This window comes from Narcine bancroftii, chromosome 5 (genome assembly GCF_036971445.1).
Source record: "Narcine bancroftii isolate sNarBan1 chromosome 5, sNarBan1.hap1, whole genome shotgun sequence".
Lineage (NCBI taxonomy): Eukaryota > Metazoa > Chordata > Chondrichthyes > Torpediniformes > Narcinidae > Narcine > Narcine bancroftii.
The window spans coordinates 254,565,678-254,591,503 of NC_091473.1; the positions used below are offsets into that span (position 1 = coordinate 254,565,678).

Below are 25,826 nucleotides of genomic sequence, written 5' to 3' on the forward strand. Positions count from 1 at the left end.
AAGGAGGTGGACATGTCATTAACATGTTTTGCAGGTGCATCACAGAGCAAACATTTACAGCCACCCTGTTCAACACTAAATCAAACTAGTGCACGAAAAGTCCAAGAGAGGCAGTGTCTGGGCTTTATTGATCATTCAGGAATCTGATGGTGGAGGGGAAGGAGCTGTCCTTGTGTCACTGAGGGCTTGTCTTGAGGCTCCTGGACCTTTTCCCCTGATGGCAGCAGAGTGAAGAGGGCCTGGCCTTGGTGGTGAGGGTCCTTGAGGATAGAAGCTGCTTTTTTAAGACCCCGTAATGTCCTCCATGGAGTCTGGTGCCCATGATGTCACAGGCCAAGTTAACAACCCTCTGGAATTTTTTCTTGCCCTGAGTGTATTTCTACAGATGTGTGGAGGAAAATGTCCTGACCGGCTGCATCACAGTCTGGTACGGGGACACCAATACTCTTGAGCGTAAAGCCTTGCAAAAGGTAGTGGACCAGGACAACACAGGCAACACCCTCCCCACTATCAAGAACATCTACAGGGAATGCTGCCGTCGGAGAGCAGCAGCCATCATCAAGGATCCACACCACCCAGCACACGCTCTGTTCTCGCTGCTGCCTTCAGGAAAGAGGTACCGGTGGCACAAGACTCGCACCCCCGGGTTCAGGAACAGCTGCTCCCCCTCCACCATCAGACTCCTCAACAAACTAAGTCAGTGACTCATTCAAGGTCTCCTATTTTTGTCCTTTTTCTCTCTCTGTTTTGATCAGTCAATTTGTGTATGTTGAGTAGCTTTTTTTGCACTACAAGTGGCAATTCTGCCTTAGCCACAGAAAAAAGAATCAAGGTTGACTGTGATGTCTTGTACCCTGACAATAAATCGGAAATCCTCCACTTCCCATCCAAGTGTGGCCAGGGTGGAATGAGCCTGTTAATATAGGTTGTCCTTTAGTAGACAGAGTCAACAGAGGGGAATGGAGTGTGTAATGATCTGAGCCACATTTACAACTCTCTGCCGTTTCCTGTGGTCTTGGACTGAGCAGTTCCTGTCCCACACAGTGATGCACCCTGACGGGATGCTTTCACTGGCGCAGCTGGAGTCATTAAGGGGGACAGATGACATGTTGAATTTCTTCAAGCTTCTGATATCCATCCCATTCCTCCATTCAGTCTAGTGCAGGCCTTGCTGAATGAAGAGGTTTTGTTTAAGGAACTGCGTCTGGGTTTTTTGGTCCCATATCCAGGCACAGAGAACATCAACCAGAGCCCCTTGGTCAAGAGCTGTCCTTAGTCCCTGTCCTGAACAGAGTAGGTGAAATAAAGCACAGTGGAGGAGCACAGTCAAGAATCACAGGTCACCTCACAGAGAATGGGGTCTCATTCTCCCTAATGTGCGGTCAATGACAGGTCTTCAAGCTGATGATGGGATCACTCATCCCTTCCCCCACCTCATCAAAATGATCTACTGGGATCGTCATCTGAAGAGAGCATGAAAAATCATCGTAGACCAACCCCTTCCACCCTGCACACAGCATCTCGGGGAAGAGGAACAGGAGTATCAGACCTTGATGAAGGGCTCAAGCCTGAAACTTTGGTTATGTATCTTTTTCACATAGAGGACACTGTTTGAACAGCAGAGTTTCTCCAGCATCGTGTTTTTACTTCAACCACTGTCTCTGCAAACGTTTGTGTTTAAAAACACTGGTTGCAAAGTCAACACCTTAAAGAAGGCAGGAAGGGAAAGATAAACCACTCAGTATTGCACAGTTCACATTGCTGTGAAGTCACCATAAATTAAACACCGAATGAACATTTTAAAAATGCAGGCACTGGAAATCTGAAATAAAAACTGAAAAGGCTGGAAACACTCAGCAGTGGGGTCTTATGCAGAGCGAAACCTTAGAAAAAAATGTGGCTGATGCCAAACCAGCAAATTCCAATTCAAGCTTGTTATCACATGCACTGAAATACAGAGATGGAGGTTGATAGAGCAAGTGAGAACAGAAACCTCAAAACACAGCATTAAGGGGACTTTGATACATGCATGTAAATCAGAACTTTTTATGAAAAAGCAATGGACCTGTCAAAATATTCTGCATGGTACAGAGTGATCTTGAAACCAGAGAGGGTGTTATTGACATCACAGACACCAGATGTCACTCCAATCAAGGACATCTACATGAGGCGGTATCTCAAAAAAGCAGCCTCTATCCTCAAGGACTCCTGCCACCCAGGAGTCTTCACTCTGCTAACAGCAGCCTAAAGACAAGCCCTCAGCGGCACAAGGACAGCTTCTTCCCCTCCGCCATCAGTTTCCTGAATAATCAATGAACCCCAGTTACTATAACTTTGTCTTTTCTTAATTAAATTAGGCATACTGCACTGTAACGTGGCCATGCTGGCCAAATTACACACCAGTAACTTACACCATGCTACATTTTTGAAGGGTGGGAGGAAACTGGAGCCCCCAGAGAAAGCACACACAGACATGGGGGAGAACATACAAATGCATGGAACTCAAACTCAGGTCTGGTCACGATCGCTGTTGATGTCAAGGCATTTCACTAACAACGCTGTCCTTTCACTTGCACTATTTCATCCAGTTTGAACTGTGACGCTGCCGCAAAACAACCAATTTCATGACATGTTCATGATAAATTCTAATTCAAAGAGATAGCCAGGTAAGTTCAGGCTCTTTATGCAGTCATATGCTCTTTCACGCAAGCAGGGAGAGCAGATGATGTTTTGGATGAATATTGAAGTGCAGAATACCCTGAATGGTGCACTTTGGCTCCTGGAACAAGGACTGGATCCACACCCTGCCAACTCACCACTGAATGTAATCACACAGGAACAGAGCCAAGCGAACATTCATCCTCTGCAAATGTCTATCATCCAGCCATGTCTTTCCAGCAGAACATGGGAATTCAGCATCCTCTTGCAGAGGTAGGAAGGTTCCACATTCACAACTCTAGATCAACATCTCTTCTGGATTCGCGATCAGATTAATCATATTAATGTACTTTGCTTTGTGTACTGTGCAGGTGTCATCCTTTCCTTCAGGACAGCAGTGATCAGGTTTTACTGCTCTACCGCTGGCAATATGTTGCCAATTTACAGTGTCTGTTCCACAATTTTGCAAGACCAGAGATCTGTCTGCAATATTGTAGCCATTTTTTTCCACTAGCTGCAAACTGAATATTTATCTTTCCTTTTATATTTATCTTTATTTCTCTCATAGTAATTTAATGAATATTTATTGTTATATTTTAGATTTAAGATTTCTTGTCAGAGTACATACATGACATCACATACAACGTTGAGATCCTTTTTCCCCCACAGGTGTGACAGAATTACCACTAGAAGTAGTGCAAAAACCTGTTCTCAATGTGCACGTTAACAGATAAAGAATTGTAAACAAATAAATGTGCAATAGAGAATTTTTTAAATTTAAATGCAAGAGTCCTTAAATGAGTCCCTGTTTGAGTTTGTCACTGAGGAGTCTGATGGAGGAGGGATAGCAGCTGTTCCTGAACCTAGTGGTACGAATCTTGTAGCACCTAGACCTCTTTCCTGATGGCAGCAGCGAGAACAGAGCGTGTCCTGGGTGGTGGGGATCCTTGATGATTGATGCTGCTCTCCAATGGCAGCGTTCCCTGTAGATGTTCTCGAGGGAGGGGATGGTTTTGCCTGTGATGTCCTGGGCTGTGTTCATGACCTTTTTCAGGGATTTCCGCTACAAGTATTTCAGTGCATCTCTACATTGGATGGATTTGTGCCTGACAATAAATCCTCATCTCAAGAAGTAGAACAAAATATTAGTGCTGTTTCATAATACATAAGCAAAGTTCAGTTAAAACATTGCAAGGCAGTATTATTTTACTAAAGAGTGGCCCATTCAATACTCTGGTAACATCAGGGACAAAACCATCCTTGTAGCATGTTTTTTTTTTACACTCATGCAATTTCTCAAAGGGAGTGGAGAAGAGAGAGCTTGTGTGGTTGGATGGGTCTCATCTCTACTTCATCCCTCAGTCTTCTCTTGTTTAGGGTAGATGGGAAGGAAAACTAAAATTCAAGGCAGCAGAAATTGGAAAGGAAGAAGTATTGGAGCGATGGGATGAAGGTTTAAATGTCTGCTTGGCAATTAGGTAGTTTATAAGCACAAGAAATAGGAGATGGCCATCTGGCCTGTGGAGCCAGATTCAATAAAATGAAAGGTGATCTGGCCATGGACTCAGCTCTACAAGAACACCACCCCCCCCCCCCCCCAACCCATAATTCCTCTACTGTGCAAAAATCTGTTTTACATCTATTTAATGAGGCAGCCGCCATTGCTTCTTTGGACAGCAAAATTTGAAATTAAAACAATAAATCTGGAAAAAAACTTGCATCAGTAATCTAATGAAACTAGCAGGTTCCTCAGGGAAAGAACCCTGTTAATTTTCCCAGTTGGAGGCATAAATGCCAGCCACAAACAGTGAGTTCAAAACCATCTCTTTTCTTTCTCTTTGGCTTGGCTTTCCAGACGAAGATTTATGGAGGGGTAATGTCCACGTCAACTGCAGGCTCGTTTGTGGCTGACAAGTCAGATGCGGTTGCAAGGGAAAATTGGTTGGTTGGGGTTGGGTTTTTCCTCCTTTGTCCTTTGTGTAACCCAACACCCAACCCCAACCAACCAATTTTCCCCTGCAGCCGCTGCAACCGTGTCTGCCTGTCCCGCATCGGACTTGTCAGCCACAAACGAGCCTGCAGCTGACGTGGACTTTTACCCCCTCCGTAAATCTTCGTCCGCGAAGCCAAGCCAAAGAAAAAAACTGTACAGCAAAATCACTAACTTCAAACTGCAAACTTCATATTCAGTTTGAATACTACATTCTCTTTGTTTCATTTAATTTTAAATTTAGACATACAACACAGTAACAGGCCCTACCAGTCCACAAGCCCGTGCTGTCCAATTACATCCATCTGACCAACAACCCCCGAAAGCTTTGAAGGGTGGGAGGAAACGAGAGCACCCGAAGGAAACCCACGCAGACAAGGGGAGAACTTAAACTCTGACCAGACAGCGCTGGATTCGAACCTGGGTCGCTGGTGCTACATTAGTGCCACACTAACCGCACCACCCAGAGTGTGATTTTTTATTTCCGTGTTCCTCAATTGCTTAATCCTGGCTAGAAATAAAACGAACCAATCAAAATATAAATTCAATGAGGTATTTTGACAGACATGAAAATAACTTCTATTTAACACAAGTCCCAGGCACGTAGCTCCATCTCTCAGCCCTGAGTGATTCAGCTCAACGTCCCTGCTATTTCCCCTCTCCCCATTTCTATGGGAGCCCAGTCAGGCAGCACCAGCTGAAGGCCTTGAAGAAAGTTCACACCCACAATACTAATTTCCAGGTGCTATCTTAATAATACTAACTACTCCTGAAATACTTATTTACAGTTGCCTTGAAAATCCAAACACCCCAAGCAGTCTTACAAGTCAATACTGCCCAACAATTGCAAAATGAGGCTTCCTGTGTGATACAAGACTGCATGAGATACAAGCAGAATTAGGCCATTTGACCCATCCAAATTTTTAATTTTAAATTTAATTTTTAAAAAATGTAGACAAAGCACAGTAACAGGCCATTTCAGCCCACGAGTCCATCTCACTCAATTAACCTACACCCCCAGTACATTTCAAACAGTGGGAGGAAACCTGAGCCCCCAGAGAAAAATCCACAGACATGGGAGAACACAAACACCTTACAGACAGTATTCGAAGCCCGGTCCCAATCCCTGGCACTGTAAAGGTGTGGCACTAACCATGCCACCCTGCTCTGCCATTCCGACAATGGCAATGAATTTCCAGACTGAGGACCCTCTGGCTGAAAGCAGTTCTCATCTCTGTTCTAAAGGGATGTTCTTTTTTATTCTAATGTTGCGTCCTCTGGTTCTACACTCTCCCACTGCTGGAAATATCTTCTCCACATCCAGCCTATTCAATATTCAGTAAATTTCAATGAAATCAACCCCTCCCCCCCCACTTCCCCCAATCCATCTAAACTCCATCAAATACAAGACCAAGAGTCATCAAAAGCTCCTAAATATGTTAAACTTCTGATCCCTGGAATCATTCTTGTCCTTACCTCTTCTAAACTCTCACCAATGCCATCAAAACCATCTTCAGGGCTGCATTATGGATTATTCCTTTAGTCCCCACTCTCATCTTTTGCCTCATTCATTTTTTTTCCATCTAAATTTAAAAACACTTAGCACAGCAACAGGAAATTTTAGCCGACAAGCCTGAGCCTCCCAATTTTCAACCCAATTAACCTATTCCCTCTGAACATTTCAAATGGTGGGAGGAAACCGGATTCCATGTGTAAAAATCCACGCAGGCACAGGGAGAACACTCAAACTCCTTCCAGACAGTGGCATATTCAAACCCCGGTCCCAATCACTGGCGCTGTAAAGGCGAGACGCTGCTGGGGGGGGTTCCAATTCTGAACCATCTGGGTGGGATTACTTCCACTCCAAGATCACACTATTCGTCAAAGTCTGAAGTGTTCAGCTATTTTACCACAAATGGAAGAAATCAATCAAATCGGTGTCGTCACAACATACTTAGTTACAACTGAATGAAATTCATTTCTCCTTGTAATTTAAAGCAATTACCTCCCAGCATCAATTCTGTCAACTTCAGGTTCATGAGTTGATGTGATTCAGTCAGTGGGAATCCATCAAAAGGCATATCCTGCAGATAGCAAAAACACAGAAAAGCTGGAAGAATTCAGCCAGACTCACAACATCCATAAGAGATAAAGATACATTCCCAAAGTTTCAGGCCAGAGCCCTTCATGGTCTAAGCAAAACAAAAAAATCAGACAGGCATCCAAATGAAAACTGGGGAGAGAAAAGGGGGAAGAATGAGAGGGGGAGGAGTTCAGACCAACAGACAAAAGGTTTTAATTAGATACAAGAGGAAAGGCGAGAAATTATTTTGGTTCTGTGAAGAAGCAGACGGAAAAGGACAGTCAAAACTAGAGGAAAAGAGATGGGGTTTAACAGAAACCAGAGAAGTTGATGTCAATGCCATCCAGTTGGAGGGTGTCCAGGCAGAAGATGAGGTGTTGTAATCACAGCATCTTCAGACCTCCGTGTTTCACTGTACCCTGCTAATGCGCTGAATTCGGCTCGGGGTTTAGGCTGACTACACGAGAGCAACTTTGAGGGAGCTGTGAAATACACTGCTGTAAAGATCACAACAAACCTCCAATTGTTAGATTTGCTCCCTTAAAATAATATTAAGAAACAGGCAATTTAAATCACAAAGAGTTACCTCCGTTGTGGCACCATACTTACATTTTAAGAAATTAAAAAAAGGTGAGGGTTGAATTTTAAGTAACTTTCCTCGAGAAGTGAGTTTCAAACTAGTAGTAGGCCATTCAGCCCTTACATCCACTCCAGCACTGAACAAAATCATAGCTGATCAATTGTGAACACATTCCAATCTACCCACGGTAACTTTAGATCGGTTTCTCAGTTACTAATCTAACCTTAGGTTCAGATGCAAAGATCCTGCTTCTATTGCCCTTTGAATAGTTTCAAAGACTTACAACACTTAGGGAAAAAAAACATTTTCATATCTTCTATCTACCACCTCATTATTTTTAAATAATGGCCGAAAGTTGTAGAATTCAACCCCATGAAGACTCCTCAGGTCTTTCAGATGTGGCGTCTCCAATGCTGATTTAATTGAAGTATAACCTTCCAATTTTTGTCCTTTTTTCTTTTTCTTCTTTGGCTTGGCTTTGCGGACGAAGATTTATGGAGGGGTGTGTCCACGTCAGCTGCAGGCTCGTTTGTGGCTGACAAGTCCGATGCGGGACAGGCAGACACGGTTGCAGCGGAAAATTGGTTGGTTGGGGTTGGGTGTTGGGTTTTTCCTCCTTTGCCTTTTGTCAGTGAGGTGGGCTCTGCGGTCTTCTTCAAAGGAGGTTGCTGCCCGCCGAACTGTGAGGCGCCAAGATGCATGGTTTGAGGTGATATCAGCCCACTGGCGGTGGTCAATGTGCAGGCACCAAGAGATTTCTTTAGGCAGTCCTTGTACCTCTTCTTTGGTGCACCTCTGTCACGGTGGCCAGTGGAGAGCTCACCATATAACACGATCTTGGGAAGGCAATGGTCCTCCATTCTGGAGACGTGACCTACCCAGCGCAGTTGGATCTTCAACAGCGTGGATTCAATGCTGTCGGCCTCTGCCATCTCAAGTACTTCGATGTTAGGGATGAAGTCGCTCCAATGAATGTTGAAGATGGAGCGGAGACAACGCTGGTGGAAGCGTTCTAGGAGCCGTAGGTGATGCCGGTAGAGGACCCATGATTCGGAGCCTAACAGGAGTGTGGGTATGACAACGGCTCTGTATACGTTAATCTTTGTGAGGTTTTTCAGTTGGTTGTTTTTCCAGTCTCTTTTGTGTAGTCTTCCAAAGGCGCTATTTGCCTTGGCGAGTCTGTTGTCTATCTCGTTGTCGATCCTTGCATCCGATGAAATGGTGCAGCCGAGATAGGTAAACTGGTTGACCGTTTTGAGTTTTGTGTGCCCGATGGAGATGTGGGGGGGCTGGTAGTCATGGTGGGGAGCTGGCTGATGGAGGACCTCAGTTTTCTTCAGGCTGACTTCCAGGCCAAACATTTTGGCAGTTTCCACAAAACAGGACGTCAAGCGCTGAAGCAATCACTTGTACTATCTGTAAACTAAACTCCCCTGCGCCTCCCACCCCCCCCCCCAATCAGTCCTGTGATCATGGACAAATAACTTACAGTACTGGTTAATAAATGGCAGCTAGGAATCCACTGAAGATTTACAAGCCACATCCTATACAAGGGTGTAACTGTGGAATTCAACTGTGCCAGCACCATTTAACATTGTGATTAAAAGCATCAGCCAATTCAAGTAATTAACCATGAAATTAAAAGGAAATTCCCTTGTTTATGCACAATATTTAGCAAGGGGGAGACGGCGGCCCCGGCCTCGGTCGAGTGAGGCAGGCGGAGGCCCCGGTCTGGGCAGGGAGTGGGAGGCGGCGGCCCCAGTCCGGGCACAGGGAGAGCAGCAGCGGCCCCAGCCCCGGTCCGGGCGAAGGGTAGGCGGCGGCGGTGGCCCCGATCAGGGCAGGAGCAAGGGGGAGACGGCGGCCCCGGCCTCAGTCGAGTGAGGCAGGCGGAGGCCCCGGTCCGGGCAGGGAGTGGGAGGCGGTGGCCCCAGTCCGGGCACAGGGAGAGCAGCAGCGGCCCCGGCCCCGGTCCGGGCGAAGGGTAGGCGGCGGCGGCCCCGATCCGGGCAGGAGCAAGGGGGAGACGGCGGCCCCGGCCTCGGTCGAGTGAGGCAGGCGGAGGCCCCGATCCAGGCAGAGAGTTGGAGGCGGCGGCCCCAGTCCGGGCACAGGGAGAGCAGCAGCGGCCCCGGCCCCGGTCCGGGCGAAGGGTAGGCGGCTGCGGCGCCGATACGGGCAGGAGCAAGGGGGAGACGGCGGCCCCGGCCTCGGTCGAGTGAGGCAGGCGGAGGCCCCGATCCGGGCAGAGAGTGGGAGGCGGCGGCCTTGGCCCCGGTCCGGGCAGTATGGACCGGCCTCGGCCCCGGTCCGGGCAGTATGGACCGACCTAGGAGGGGAGGCAGGCCCCTACGACCCAAGGACCTCGCTGCCACGTCCCAACTTGCTTGGCCACGGCACACGAACCATGGGTGTAAAGGGTGGGGCCAGTACTGTGCGCACTGCACTCCACCTAAAAGCTCCTTTGCGCAGGCCCGAGGACAGGTCCACGTCCTCCCCCTCCACGTCCTCCCCCTCCACGTCCTCCCCCTCCACGTCCTCCCCCTCCACGTCCTCCCCCTCCACGTCCTCCCCCTCCACGTCCTCCCCCTCCACGTCCTCCCCCTCCACGTCCTCCCCCTCCACGTCCTCCCCCTCCACGTCCTCCCCCTCCACGTCCTCCCCCTCCACGTCCTCCCCCTCCACGTCCTCCCCCTCCACGTCCTCCCCCTCCACGTCCTCCCCCTCCACGTCCTCCCCCTCCACGTCCTCCCCCTCCACGTCCTCCCCCTCCACGTCCTCCCCCTCCACGTCCTCCCCCTCCACGTCCTCCCCCTCCACGTCCTCCCCCTCCACGTCCTCCCCCTCCACGTCCTCCCCCTCCACGTCCTCCCCCTCCACGTCCTCCCCCTCCACGTCCTCCCCCTCCACGTCCTCCCCCTCCACGTCCTCCCCCTCCACGTCCTCCCCCTCCACGTCCTCCCCCTCCACGTCCTCCCCCTCCACGTCCTCCCCCTCCACGTCCTCCCCCTCCACGTCCTCCCCCTCCACGTCCTCCCCCTCCACGTCCTCCCCCTCCACGTCCTCCCCCTCCACGTCCTCCCCCTCCACGTCCTCCCCCTCCACGTCCTCCCCCTCCACGTCCTCCCCCTCCACGTCCTCCCCCTCCACGTCCTCCCCCTCCACGTCCTCCCCCTCCACGTCCTCCCCCTCCACGTCCTCCCCCTCCACGTCCTCCCCCTCCACGTCCTCCCCCTCCACGTCCTCCCCCTCCACGTCCTCCCCCTCCACGTCCTCCCCCTCCACGTCCTCCCCCTCCACGTCCTCCCCCTCCACGTCCTCCCCCTCCACGTCCTCCCCCTCCACGTCCTCCCCCTCCACGTCCTCCCCCTCCACGTCCTCCCCCTCCACGTCCTCCCCCTCCACGTCCTCCCCCTCCACGTCCTCCCCCTCCACGTCCTCCCCCTCCACGTCCTCCCCCTCCACGTCCTCCCCCTCAAAAGAAAAAATTAGTTTATACTCATGCAACAGTCGAGCATTTTGGACAAATTTTTCTGGTCAAATTTGGGGAGGGGGGAGGAGAGAGAGAAAAAAAAAAAAAATCGATTATTACACTGGTCATACTGCTCCAATGGCCAGGGCATTAGTAGCTCTGGTTGGTGGGCAACAGGGCTTGGATGGGTGGATGGGGCCAATAGGGTGTGGCTTTTACATGGGTCATATGGAAAACATGATTTTTGGGCTGGGGGTTGACTATTACACGAGGAAATACAGTAATTAATCATTGAAATTGATATTCACTCAAAAAACATGGTCTTAAGGTTTTGTTTCATTTTTGAACAAAAGTTTAACTCAAGTTCGTATTCTTAGTCCTATTTCAAACACATGCAGATGTGACAAAGGAATCAGGGTTTAGAATTAAGGCACAATAATTAAATGAATTATAAACCTTGTACAACAGCTCACTTAAAAAATGTATAATTAAACAAAAGGCACCATCAGTAACAAAATCTTATTTAATCCTTTTGGTTTGTAATAATGGTTTTCAATGCACTATGTACAGAGATTTTCCAAAACCAAGATAAAACTTGATAAAACATATGCAGAAATTTTTTTTCTCAAAATACTTAGGGTTACAGTAAATCTTATTCCATTAATTAAAATTGTTTAGAGCTTGCAACTTTGATTGCTTGAAATCCTACTCAACAAATTGATAGTCTGAGCCCAGATTCAGATTTTCTTAATTTCTTCCTCCAGCTCTTCCTTTGTGTACATGTGAAATGTTTTTGAAGGCTCTATTGTTGCAAGCTGTGAAAAGAGAATTTTGTTAGTACGCTCTGCCAAACAGTAGGGTTTAGTAGCTACAGAACAATGCTGAAAGGAGCCAAGGTCATTACCCCTCCACACACCATTTTTAAAATAAAATGAAACTTATCGAAAACTTCATGGGAATCTGGGGTTAAGCCAAGACCACTTAGGAGTGGATTTGCCATTCTTTTCATATTCCAGTTTCAAGTCCCATCATACAATCTGTACAAGACAATTCTTGGCTCAATGATGTTTTTCCGGAATGAGAAAATATGCGAGATTATCCAAAACGGATTACATTCTGCTTTATTTTAAAAATGCACTGCCACTGGTGCAGACCTGGGAGAGGGGGAGCTCCACAGGATTCAATTGCCTGGTCCTAATGGATCTGTACAGACTTAAAACAGCCCGTTAAAGTAGCCGTCTTTTTTTTTTATATAGAGCCTTCAACCACTGAGGTTGCCCAAGATGGTGGCACCTGTGCGGGTAGTATACCACGAGGGTTTGCAGACTCCGGGAAAGCAGAGGACAGACACAGGGCACCAGAAACAGGTATAATACCCCCCCTCCCGCGCTGAGAAGTATCGGAGATGATCCTACAGGTCATCTACCGGGGCAGTGGACCATTGCAGGGCTCTGCAGCTGAAGGACCCACATAGGCTGCAGACTGCTACAACTTGTGGTCAAAGGATGCACAGAGGCTGCCAAGTCTTGCAGTCGAAGGAAGGGCTGCTGGAGACTGGTTCATGGGAACCAGGGATTTGAGAGGGTGCTGAGGGCAAGAAAGCCTCCCAAAAGACCTTGAGTGCTGAAGGCTTTCTGATCATATTGAAGGTTTGAACCTGGAGCTCGGGCTGCCAATGGTCTGTGGAGTTGCAGAGGCTGCGGGAGCACTGGAGGCAAATCCTTCAGTGTCTCTGAAGGGACCATCTTTTGCTGCTCTTTCTCTTACTGACACTTTACTTACCTTATACCAGACAAAAGTTGAGGTATATCATGTCTATTGTTTTTTTATACATTGTTACGTGACAGTAAGAAGAACCTTTATTTAAGAATGCAATTAAAGCAAATTTCTAACATTCTTCTGCAAAAACAATGAACAAAAAAATTATTTTCCAAATAGTTCACCAAAAACTAAGCTATCAAAAGCAGATTGCCTCTGTTCCCTCTCGGAGGGAAATTTTTCAGCTGACCTAGGAAAGCTTTGGTGCAACTGGGTCTAAATGGTTATTCTTCATTTAAATTGAGACAATGTTTGCCTCTTTTAATCTATAGAATATCAACACATGCAAACACCTGATCCAACATCAACAGAAAAACTACCAATAGGTAGGCAAATGGAAGAAACCAGACTATTCTAATTCCCCAAAAAATGTTCCTGTAACATCATCCAAGATTGGTGATCTGCACAAAACAAGAGCTTAATTTTGAACCCAAAATATGCAATGGGTATTTATTCATTTATCCACAATAAGGCTACTTAAATTTGATCTGATGCAAGAATAACCCTCTCCCCAATATCTTGCTGCAATTTTTGGCATCATTCCCAGAGAAACAACACACGATAGATGTTTTATTTACTTCTTCGTGCAGGCAGCATCAAAATAAACACTCAGGATATTTCCCTGTTTGGAATTTCTTCTACCTCTGATCGTTTGCTGGGAGAGGGAAGATGCCCCTAGGGGGAAGGGGGAAAGAGTGTCCATTCACACATACTGTGCAGATTAGAATAAAACTAAGCTAAGTCACTAAATACAAAGACAACATTGCTACTGGAGGAGTACTGGCTTACCAAATTTGAAACATTCATACCTCAATGTTAGTAGCACTTAGTTTTTCTTCCATGACTTGTTTCAGGATGGTGAGTGCTTCCTTCTTTGCCTCATCTAACGTCATTGACTGAAATTTTAAAATCAATATTAACATTTGTTCATTAACAAAGATGCCTTTAAACTCATCACAACAGCTATTCCTCAATTCTATAAGACTCCAAATATTTACCAGGATGCACGTAGAAACAAAAGGCTGTTAAAATTCCGAACAGCAGAAATTAAATGCAAGTAACCAGACAATTAATCCAACTGTCAACTTCAACGGCAATGTCCATAAAAATGAGTGTAACTACAATGCAAACAAATTAAACTGAGTTTGCTAAATACGGGAACAGAGAGAGAGAGAGGGGCAGAAGAAAGCATTTAGCATGCTTGCCTTTATCAGCCAAGACACCGAGTATAAGAATTTGGATCTCATGATGGTAAGGCTACATTTCTGGTCACACCTTAGGAAGGATTCAAGCCAGAGAGGGTGAAGGAAAGATACACAAAATGGTTGCCTGGATTGAAGGGCTTGAGTTACAAGTAGAGGCTCAATAGACTGCAAATGTTTTTCCCTAGGTCATTTAGAGAGCTCTAAAATTGTGAGGTATGGAACAGCCAACATCTGTTTCCCTTGGCAGGAATATCCAAAACTAGATGATATACATGTTGAGATGAGAGGAAGAAGGTTTGAAAGGGGTCTGAGGGGCAATCTATTTATTGACACATAGTATTTGGTGGTATCTGGAATGAGCTGGTAGAGATGGAGTTGGAGACAGGAACAGATCCAACATTTAAAGGTACTTGAATGAACAGGCTTGGCGAGATGTGGAATTAATGCAGACACGCGATTCCGATCAATAAGCGCAATGGTGAGCAGAGATGCGGTGCATTGAAGAAACTGTTTCCATATTGGACATCTCCATGACTCCAATTTATATGCAAGATGCATGGGGCAACAGCAAGGCCAAATATCTTATCTATCCATAACTGCACCTGAGAGAGCAATGGCAAAATATCCTGATCCTGGACTACCACATTAATAGCATGGTAGTAAGAGCAGATCTGTGAGACCTGTATAACCTCACTCACTCCCCAGCTCCACAGTGCTTTGCTGCAGTCTGCAAAAATGGAAGGAGTGTGAAGAAACACTCTCCATTTGATTGGAAGAGCAGCCAATCAATGGCATTGAATCAATCCACTGCCATGTTCGCTGGCTCAGTCACTGGCAGAGCATAGCTTCACAGTGTATCTCCCGCAAAATCCAAACAATTATTGGGTGATGTTTAACAGTATCTCCTAAATCTTCCATCTCCACGACAAAGTGGAAGGACGGAAGGTGCACAGGACCTTTACAAGTGGCCCTTCAAATCACAAACCATTCTGATACAGAAATGTACATTTTTGAACTTTTGTATTGGGACATCCTATTCACCAGAAGGTCACTGATTTAAGGCACAGCCTGACAATTGCTTTACAGAAAATAAATGTGCATTTGCAGTGAAGGAATTCCAACAGAGCAGCTAGACAGAAATTTGATCCAGTGATGAATCAAAATTGAATTATATTCCTGATCAAAAACAACTTCCCATGATTGGCTCCTGTACCTTGTGGTAAACTTCCTGGAGAGCACTCTGGGCACCCTCAGAAGCAGAACCAATCGCTCTTGCAACGCACTGTACAAAGGTCCCAGATGGATCCATGTGATACCTGCACAGGAAATTTAAACAGTCTTTGATCATAGCCAAGTCTTCATACACAGTAACTGAAGTAAAAACAATGCTGGTGAAACTCAACAGATTGAACAGTGTAGCAAAGCTAAACCAATGTCTTAGGCTCGAACCCTTCATCAACGTATGAGCAAAATGTAGTTAGGGCACATTGGCTAAAGAGGGAGGGGGAAGGGGAAGGGGGGAGGGCTCTGTGAATAAGCTGGAGGAAAGAAGGGCTAGGGAAGAGGAAAATGGGTGGGCGGGCAGAAACCAGAGAAGTTGATGTGAATGCCATCCGGTTGGAAATGCCCATTCTCCCTCACTTCCTTATCCGTCTTCTTTCCTCCAGCCCCATTCCTCACCATTCAGAGCCAAACCCCCTCCCCAGTTTGCTGGCGTTCCCTCCCTCCCTTATCCACCTGTGGTACTGTGCTCCTCCCCTGCCCCTCCCTCCATCATTTTGTTTGGGCACCTGCTGACACTTTGCTCGTACCTTGATGAAAGACTCAAGCTCAAACCTTGGTTTTGTATCTTTGCTATATAATGTGCCCTGTGATCGGTTGAGTTTCTCCAGCATTGTGGTTTAACTTTTCTCATAACCAATGTTTCTTTAACATGTAGCAATGAAACAAACTTTAAATTTCACATAAACAAGTATTGGGTAGAAACTCAAAATGATTGCTTGAAGGGAAAAAAACCTTGCAGTGCAGGGGAGAGAAAATAGGTTCTCCCCCCCCCCACCCCTCTCATAAGCAGCAGTAATGCAGATGTGAATAGATCCCACTACCATGACATTCAATGCTTTTAATATTTCTGTTCAGTGCGTTACATCGGCAAAGTCCACAAGCCAAACTAATTCAGAATCAAAGAGGCACAAACTAATTACAATTGCCAAATGTTAATTAATCCGAAACCTGATTCTCCTCAATTATCCAAATTTTTTTTTTTAATTATTTTTAAATCAGATAAATGAGGATATCCCAAGCAAATCAGAAATCCTCATTTATCCAAAAAAATTTCAGAGCTGAAATGACAGAGGACCCAGCAGACTGTGGGTTCCTAGTGGGCAGTGGGGCCTCGGTGAGGACGTTTCGGTGATTGGCAGTGGCTACCATTGTGTTTGGTGAGAATTAAACATTTTAAAGCTTTGAAGGCCTTCCCTCATTGATTGTCATTGTATAAACACTGATACAAGTGATTGGCTGTTGCTACTGGGCTGTTTTTTTAAAAAAGGACCAGTTCTCAGAAAAAACTGTAACCAAATTGGGCCCAGTCTCAACCATTTCAGATAATTGGGAGTTGTACTGTACAATCATTGCCACTTATTTGATGTTATCGTGCAGAATGTGGCCAATATACCTGCAGTTTCACTGGAAGTACAGCAGGTTAGTTGCTCTTTTTGCGTCACGATCTTAGCAGAACACAGGTGTTTAACTGAGAATCATGTAAAATTAACAGTGCTCCTAAGATGCTCTGTTAACCAGTTCATAACTCACCTGAAAAATGTGCAAGGTATAATTCACAAATTTGGTCAATGTAGCACTTGTAACTGCTCTAATTTAATGCTCTCAAATGTAAAATGGGATGGAGAATTAGGAAAATATTCTTCACCCTCTATAACTAAGAGTTAAAGGTCAATACAACATCAATGTGTACACAAAGCCAATATTTCAAGTTTACAAAGGACAGCTATAAATGGACAGACCAAGCTGTTCATCAGCCCAGCATAGAAATTGCAGGGCTTAGCACATGGAAACATTAACAGAGTTGCGGAACTCTCGAGATTTGGGTCCTTCAAGTCACATTTCTAGAGAAAATCCTAGAAAACTACATTATTCATGATTGAACTATATGCTATGGCACTTTCAAGATTCTGGAATATACATCTCAAATGAGCTAACAAGCACCCCAGAGAAATAATGCTCACATTTGTGGCCCCTTTTCATCGATCCCTCCAAACAGCAATGCCACCCCAAATGGTCGACTCTGGAAGGGGGAAAAAAAGCAAAACACCATTCAAGTCACGCATTTTTTAAAATAATGATGTAATAATAGGTTACTCTTTCAGAGATTGATAACATTTTTAGATATTTAAGCAAATCAAGTACGAGGTTTGGGAAGGAAATTAGAAAGGAAACTATCAGCCAGGATTTTATAGAATGGTGGTGCAAGTGGGGCTGAGTGGCCTCTTCCAATCAAAAAGGTGGAGATTAAACAGAAACGTCTCTGCCTTGTTTTGACAAGCCAGATTCCCCGCCCCCCTCCCCTTTAATCCACCAATGACACAGAAACATCAATTTGGCCAAGTCAAAGTTAAACATGCAACTGAAATTTAAAACAAGTTACACTGCTTTCAATGACATGAAAAATTACTATTACAGGTCGAGTACCCCTTATCTGAAATGAGATTTTGGAATAATGTGTTCAATGTAACTAAGCAACACAGTAGCATCAGCAGAATCCCTGTATCAGCTGTTAAGCAACAAACAACGGCAGGTTTTCTGTCTCCACCCACGATGCTAATGTTTTGTTACAGTACACTGTATTTTATCTTTTTCAGTGTAATAATGTTGCTGGTCATGTTACGCTCAAACATAGTATTTTAGGTGAGATGAATTTCAGATTTCACTTGAAAATAATGTTTTGTACTTACCAAAAAATACTTGATGTCTGCTGCAAAAGAAGATTAATGCAGCACCAAATTGGAGAAACATTTTTAAAATGTTTCCGTCAGTCATCACAGTGAGTAATGCACATAGGTCTGGCCGTGACGATGGTTGGTAATGAATTGGTGCCAGAGCCCATCAGTGCCCCACATGGGCAAGTGAGATCAGGTGTGGAATTTTCCACTTGTGGCATCATGTCAGCCCTCAAAGTTTCAGATTTTTGGATAAGGGGTACTCAACCTGTACAAGCTGCTGTTTTGTTAAGCATTTGGATGTGTAACTACAGATTTAGCCAGAGGAGTTACCATTGCACCAGGGTCTGCATCTTCTTCACCAAACTGTAAGGCCAAGTTGGACACTGCCTGTGTTACACTCTCAACTGTCATATTCTCATTGTAGGTAAACCAATGATTCTGAAGTAAAGAAAAGCATTTGTTAAGTTGCAAATTTAAGGAACTTCAAGTTGATATTGTTAAGCTTCAAATAACTGGCACCTCAGAATTCTGGTAGTGCCAGGCCAATATTTTTCTGGACTATTGGATATCACAGAATAGTTTGATTTTTCCAGTGAATCCAGCAAAGAAAGCAAGAAACAATATCTGACGTTTTATTATGCAGGTTTCATGCTGTCAAAACAGGCTGACAACTACAAATTTATAGATGCTCCACACATCAAGCCCTCCTAGCCCATGAGCCTTTGCTGTCCATCAATCCTGTATGTCTTTGAAACACTGGAGAAAACTGGAACACCTGTAAATCTACACAGACACAGGAGGAATGTACAATTTTCTCACACACAGCGCTGGATTCAAAGCCAGGTTGCTGTCATTGTAAAGGCTTTGTATAATTGGCTACACCAATTGTGCTGCCATTGCCATTTTTCTGCATGTGTCATGTTAAAAAGGTTTTTAAAGTATAAATTTTGCAGTTAAAAAAAAACGGAAACTGGCTTTAAGCTGATTGTTTTTTCAAATGTTGCAGTTTTTAATTACCTGTGTTTCAACTCGTGCTTTATCAATTAAAGTTTTTGCATCTGCTATTAATCCGCTCATTGCACAACCTGAAAAGAAAATGATCAACATTTAAAACAAGACTTCCTAAAAGCATTCTGTAATTTCATTTCAACAGTGATAAATAATTTGTATTTGCACATTATTTTTTTTTAAATCAGACAAATGATAAATTTTGCATTCTCATTAAGTGAGATAGAATGTTCTCATTGCAAACATTTTTGCAATGTAAAATATTAAGCACAACCTACGATTGATGTATTAAAAAGTTAAATATAAATTCTTCCTGCTAGATTTGGTGGTAGAAGGTGTTGCAGTTAACACGTGAAGTGACTCGACAAGCTGTGCAAGTTTCCAGCCATTTTGGAATTAATGAATGGATTTGATTGCCAATTAACATTGTTACACTGGAGACCCTGATACCTTTTAGTTACATGACTATAAAATGCCTTCTCTGCTTCCTCTCCATGGCAGGCATTTTTTCCCCAAAACATTGGGTGTTCCAATCTAGAATCATTCAATGATTTTGCAAATTAAACAGATAACTCTAACTCTACTGTAATAAATCTAGTACTTAAGACACATTTTGATGCAAAAAAAATCTCGGCTTCCAATATTTGCACATCTCCCAAGTGCCTTTGCATTTTTACTAATTACCATTGGATATGTATTTTCTTTCTTGGAGAGATGATTCAATCACATTGTCCTACTTCAAGATATTCCCAATTAACAGCCTCACAAACCCCCAGTTCGTCAGTCAAGACTTGTGCTTCAATGATGTTTCATTAATGTGCTATAAACATTATTTTAGGAAATAAGTGGTATTTAACATTTCAATAAAATTTGTCTATTTCACGTTTTGGCCACCAAATCATTGCCTGCTCTTGTAAAATATCAGCTTCTATTTATGTAACACCAATCACGTAGGAAAATAAAACAATTTGACAGAGCCATGTAGAGACATCAGCGCAAATCAGTGTCTTGATGCAAGAGAAAAAGACTGAGGCTTGGGGTGAGAATTCTGGATTTTTGGCCTTGACAGCTGAAGGCACAACCATCAGAACAGAGGTGATTACATTCATATTATTAACAGGTCAGAACTGGATTATTGGCTGAAGAGGGAGGGAGGATTAAGGCAAAAAGGGATCAAGTTATAAAATCTACTGTATTTGATGGCATAAAGACTCACTTTTCCCCCCAAAAAATTGGCTCAAAAATATCCTCCAGGGTTATAGGAGGTTGAAATGAAGGTATTATGGGATTGCCGCCTGACCTGGTATCAGGGAGGGAGGGATCCCCCACTGTCCATTCGGCATTGCTGTGATGGTCACTGATCAGGTCACCAGCTACTCGCCCAGCTGCAAAAGCCTGCAGAGGTGCCGTGGCTGTCCAAGAAATGAGCCTGTGTTTTCCGGAGCTGCCACCACTGCTCATTTATCCTGGTGAGTAGACCAACCACAGCAGCGCCCGCCAGCAGTGTAAGGAACCCACGGGTTGCCCAGAAAAGTGAGAACTGAATTAAAATACTCTGCTTACACTAAAAAAAATATTCCCTGCTGAAATAGCAGGGGCTTATATGCCCTCAAATATAGTCATTTTAAAACCATGACAGTGGTTGAAAGTGGCAAGCACATGATGGGGAAACCGACTAACAAATTAGTAAATAGGTACGAGTGCTCAAAATAGCCCCACTTTAAAAAGAGGAAACCAAGGTATTTTGGAACACTAGCTATTCAACCTCAAGATATTTACATTATGGGGTAGGAGTAGAAAAGGAAAACTAAAGTTCACTCAAAGCTCATAAAATTATATTTTAGAATTAGAAACAAAAGATACACATACCCAAACAAAATGTTCACGAGAATTGAACACAAAAATAAATGCAGGATCTCTATAAATTTAATTTTGATTCAACACATTTCATAACGTCCATGAACATCTTATCTTTTTATTTTAAAAAAGTCATTACACTTTTAGAAAAACATCCACAACAATGTGGCTAATTATCTTTGCTTTTCTCTCTCTACCCTCCTGCCCCCCCCCCCCCAACCCCCAACCCCTCCAATTTAAGATACTGACCTATGTGTGAATCAATTTCAACTATTTTTTCAATGCTGTTGGGTTCCATCAGCGGGGAAGTGATTCTCTTTTCAACCGCGAGAACAACACCTTCACTGGTCTGGATTCCTATTGCAGTGGAACCCAACTGTGAAAACAGAGAGCATGTGAAATAAAATTCTGTAATTTACTTCATTTCGAAGAACAAGTTGGCTTTTCTCACTGTGTGCTGCACTCAGTTTATACCTACAAAGGAGTGTGGCTGCATTTCTGTGCCAGAAATGACTGGGAATCATAACTTTCCAACTCAAGTGATGGAAATGACACCATCTGAGCCTCAATGACGTTCACTGTCCAATTAGGTTATTAAACTATTGACCAGTGCAAAGTTGACAAACTGCAAGATGTGACCTTAGTTTTTTTAAAATATTTAATTTTATGGGTTTTGAGAGTTACTGGCCTAGATCATGTCCATTGCCTGTGCACATCTGTCCTTGAGAACGTGACAGTGAATCTGTTAAAGTTCTTCTGGTGAAGGTGCTCCCATGGTGTTCCTGGGTGGAAAGGTTCAGGACAAAGAGCAAAAATAAAGATCCACAAGATTAGGAGAATCAGAAAAGGAAAGCAAGGTATAATTTCAGCCCAGGTTCATCAGTTTTAAAAAAATTTCAGTGAATGATAATCAAAGTAGAGCAAGGAATATTTAAAAACCAGCTGAAATCAAAAGGTTATAAATGGACAAGGATAATAAAAGAGAAAGTCCCAAGCAGCTGAAGGTTCAATGATGTGAATGGACAGCACTTTGCCCAAGAAGCCAGAGACAGACAAATCCAAAAGGGCTTAAGAAGTTAAGAAAATGAGGCAGAAATAGGATGACGTGGGATTTAAACATTAACCTGAGAATGTTAAATCGTTGAAAGCTCAGAATTCACCATTGGTCAGGAAGGCTGAATATTACAACGTAGTTTTGGATCAACAGTTCAAAAATGTTCTTAGAATATGGACACCCAGCCAGGAGACTGGAGTGGTTGATTCCAGCAGGCGACAAAGGCTTGAATGTGGGTTTTGAGAGAAAGTACGAGATGAAGGGTTGGTGAAGCTGGGGAAAGCTACAGAAGTGGAGGTTGGTGGTCTGAGAGAATGACAAGTGTTTCATCAGAATCATTTCTCAAACTACTGTGGCACATCTTTACACACTCAAGATATTAAACACAAACAAGCCTTTTATTTAAGGTCTTGTCCAAAAGCCCATGCCTCTGAACAACAGAGAACTACACTTCAATTCAAACGGAGATTGGTGCTCAGTACCAGAGCAGCAGCAAAGCCATGGCTTTTTTGACTAAAAGAGATACATGTTTCCACTGAACCTGTTCAGAGATCAGGCTTTTGAACTGCCAGCTACCATTGTTAAATTATTCACTTTAATGATGCTTGTCAATAAATTTTGTCGAAGACGGTAATTCTCAACCTTTTTCGGTCCAAAGCCCACTTGGCTTCCAGTCTAACATGCAATGGTCCACAAGTAGCAATGACTTCTAAGTCAAATGCAGCTCCTTAAGCAACACATCTTTATCTAATTTAAAGAATTTAAATCCTTGTTCCTGAAGTTTCCACATCCTTGATTCTGTTGTAGATAATGTACATCCGAGATCTGCTTCTGCCTTTGTCTTCAACTGTATCAATGTTGAAAAGTTTGATTCACAAAGGTTGAAGTGGGCAAGATCTTCTGAAGACACTCCTTTGCAATGTTGGAGGAACAGTGATTTTTGGCCAAAACTCTGATAGATGAAGACTCAAACACATCTCTGCATTTAGAATCATTTAAGGTTGATGAGTTCATCTTCCAGATCATCAGGGTCTTTGTTGACTCAAAAAGATATTGTTCCTTCCTCACCAGTGCCAGTCCTTAGAACCACAGAACACTACAGCACAGAAAACAGGCCATTTGACCCTTCTAATCTATGCCAAAATACAATTTCACGAGCTGCACCTAGTCCATAACCCTTCAGACCTCTCCCATCCATGTATCTAATTTATTCTTAAAACTTCAGTGAGCCCGCATTTACCAAGTCAGATGGAAGCTCGTTCCACACTCCCACCACTGTCTGAATGAAGAAGTTCCCCCTAAACCTTTCCCTTTTCACCCTGAAGTCATGTCCTCTCATATTTATCTCTCCTAATCTAAGTGGAAAGCGCTTACTCGCAAGCGCAGAGGATTTACAACTTCTACATGCCATGCTAACACATTTCCGACGTGTCCATTTCAAGATTCGTCCAGTTGGTTAAGTGTGAGGTGTTACATTTTGGAAAGGCAAATCTAAATAGGTCATATGCATTAAATGGTAGGCTATTGAGATGTGCAGAGCAACAAAGGGATTTAGGAGTTGTGGTAAATAGTACCCTCAAGGCTGATACTCAGGTCGATGGTGTGGTGAAGAAGGCATTTGGAATGTTGGCCTTCATCAATCGGAGTATTGAATTCAAGAGTAGGGAGGTTATGATGAAATTGTACAAGGCATTGGTGAGGCCAAATTTGGAATACTGTGTACAGTTTTGGTCACCAAATTATAGGAAAGATATAAACAAAATAGAGAGAGTGCAGAGAAGGTTCTTCACGAGAATGTTGACAGGATTTCAAGGTTTGAGTTCCAGGGAAAGGTTGTGCAGACTGGGGCTTTTTTCTCTGGAGCTTAGAAGATTGAGAGGGGACTTGATAGAGATGTTTAAGATTTTAAAAGGGACAGACAGAGTAAACGTGGATAGGCTTTTTCAATTAAGAGTGGGGGAGATTCAAATTAGAGGGCATGGTTTAAGATTGAAGGGGGAAAATTATAAGGGGAACATGAGGGGAAATTTCTTTACGCAAAGGGTGGTAGGGATGTGGAATGAGCTTCCGACAGACGTGGTCGAGGCGGGATCATTGGTTACATTTAAGGAAAGACTGGATCGTTACATGGAGAGGAGAGGACTGGAGGGGTGTGGACCGTGTGCTGGTCAGTGGGACTAGGAGGGTGGGGATTTGTTACGGCATGGACTAGTAGGGCCGAACTGGCCTGTTCTGTGCTGTAAGTGGTTATATGGTCAGAACGGAACTCAGACACGTCGGGAAGAGGCTGTAAATGCACTGAGAGCATCAACAAACTGGATGATAGTTAAGACCTTGCCTTGCAGCCAAATGTCTCAGTGAACAGCAAAATAGTATTTCTTCCTTGACAGATTTTCGCCTTCACATACCGAAAAAAGCTCAGAAGCTGGGAACAGACTAAATATCTGTCGATTCATCCAGCTGAATTGACAACAATCCAAATGTAGCATCCTTTATTTCTGTAATCGCCTGTTCTTTTATGTCATTAGATAAATCAGCAATCCTCCTTTCCCTTGTCAAATTCTACAGTGCAATTTTTCTCAGATTCATTTCATTTTCCTCTCCAAGTACAGTGTCAGGATGTTTCCTTGAACATTAGTTATTTATTTGCTCGCAATAGCCAAGTAAACTTGTAACATATCCTGCAGTAACACAATCCCATCCAGGATAAATCTTCGATGAAAATTTGTGCAAATTTATATCCACTATCAGATATTAGTTTCACCAGTTTGTAATCAGAAATTGGAAAGAAAGCTACAAATTATCATGCATTGGGAACATGGATGAAGCCCCAATTACTCTTGAAATACCAGAGAATTTAACAGCCAAAGGAGAAAAATCCATATTGGTGAAACCCATTGGTCACAGAAAAAAGTAGGCTTACTTTAGTTCTTTCTTGTATGCCTGATGGTACTGTTACAGAATGGGTTAATAAAATTATGATAAAATACATCTTAAAAAGGTATAGTTTAAACCACACTTCACAAACATCTCATTTGGAATGCAAAAACCTGTTCAGGTGGAGCCTTCAGGTCTGCCATCGACTTTACAGAAACCATGAAGAGTGTCTGTGAAGTAGGTGTTAATTGGAATGAGGTTGTAGAATTGAAATGGACTATTGTCTTTAAAGGAATAGCCTGTTTGAACAGATGTCCAGGCCAGAAACCAATTAATCTTTTATTGCTAAACTGGTGCCAACGAAACCCATTTTAATCTTTTATTGCTTAACTGATGCCAACGATCCAGATTTCTGGTTGAAGTCTGTTGTTCTAAGTTGGGGTCATGTGGTTTTGCAAACAGAAAGAGAAAAAATTCCATTCGGGGGGGGTGGAAAGAGAAAGAAAGAGAAAGAAAGAGAGAGAGAGAGAGAGAGAGAGAGAGAGACTCAGTTTACTGCAGCAGTTGTGGCGAAGGCTGCAAATTTGCAGACCTGCTGCACAACGCCATTTCAAAACGGGTTTTGAGTTCTGAGTTCAGCCTGTTCTCAATCTCTCTAGTCAATTGCAGAGGTTGTGGCTGGTTATTGTGTTTCTCCTGGAATAGGGGGAAAAGAAGAACTCTTTGTATTAACCTGGAAGAGGTTAGAAATCCTGTGTTGCAACTTATGGACTTTTAAACTGATGCTCGGAAGTAATTACGAAGGAGGTGCGCGCGTGAGAGAGAGAGAGAAACTGTGATCTGACTGCCAAAAACTCATGAATCCTTGTGAGAGGAAAACGAAGCATGTGACTTCCAAGATGCTTCCAAAACCCAGGCACAGGTCACACAAAATGACCATCAAAATGATCATGATCCAAATGCAGGAATATACCCGCTTCCTTTACCCAGATATGGGTCAATCAAAATGACCATTACAATGGTCACAGTGATTTTAATAACTCCCCAACATAGAGAATTAGCAGAATTGTCCATTTTAGAGTCAGTCCACCTTTTTTTTTTTAATCAGGTGGCTGGCTGATCAATACTAAAATACTGTTTCTAAGTGAGCAAACACATGACTCAATTACATGACTTCTCTCTCACCATCTATTTTTTCATTCCTGGATAAACAAACCATTTTTTGTTCTTAATTGAGAGCATTAACTTTATTGATGGTTTGTACG

At 43.8% G+C, this 25,826-nt stretch overlaps 1 protein-coding gene and 1 long non-coding RNA gene across 2 annotated transcripts in view; one reads left to right on the forward strand and one right to left on the reverse strand.

Moving 5' to 3' along the window:
• Positions 1 to 12,645, forward strand: LOC138765236 (uncharacterized). The gene is made up of 3 exons (XR_011358541.1): positions 1 to 34; positions 2,714 to 2,931; positions 12,040 to 12,645. It is a non-coding gene; the product is annotated as an uncharacterized lncRNA (long non-coding RNA).
• The window catches only part of psma5 (proteasome 20S subunit alpha 5), a 19,925-nt gene continuing 5,387 nt past the window's right edge, over positions 11,289 to 25,826 (reverse strand). The window contains exons 3-9 of the mRNA XM_069942232.1: positions 20,880 to 21,006; positions 18,783 to 18,850; positions 18,096 to 18,203; positions 17,052 to 17,110; positions 15,020 to 15,122; positions 13,411 to 13,497; positions 11,289 to 11,598 (exon numbers count right to left, since the gene is read on the reverse strand). Of these exons, the coding sequence (XP_069798333.1) occupies positions 11,521 to 11,598; positions 13,411 to 13,497; positions 15,020 to 15,122; positions 17,052 to 17,110; positions 18,096 to 18,203; positions 18,783 to 18,850; positions 20,880 to 21,006 (630 nt within the window). The 3' untranslated portion in view covers positions 11,289 to 11,520. The remainder of the gene's footprint in view (positions 11,599 to 13,410; positions 13,498 to 15,019; positions 15,123 to 17,051; positions 17,111 to 18,095; positions 18,204 to 18,782; positions 18,851 to 20,879; positions 21,007 to 25,826) is intronic.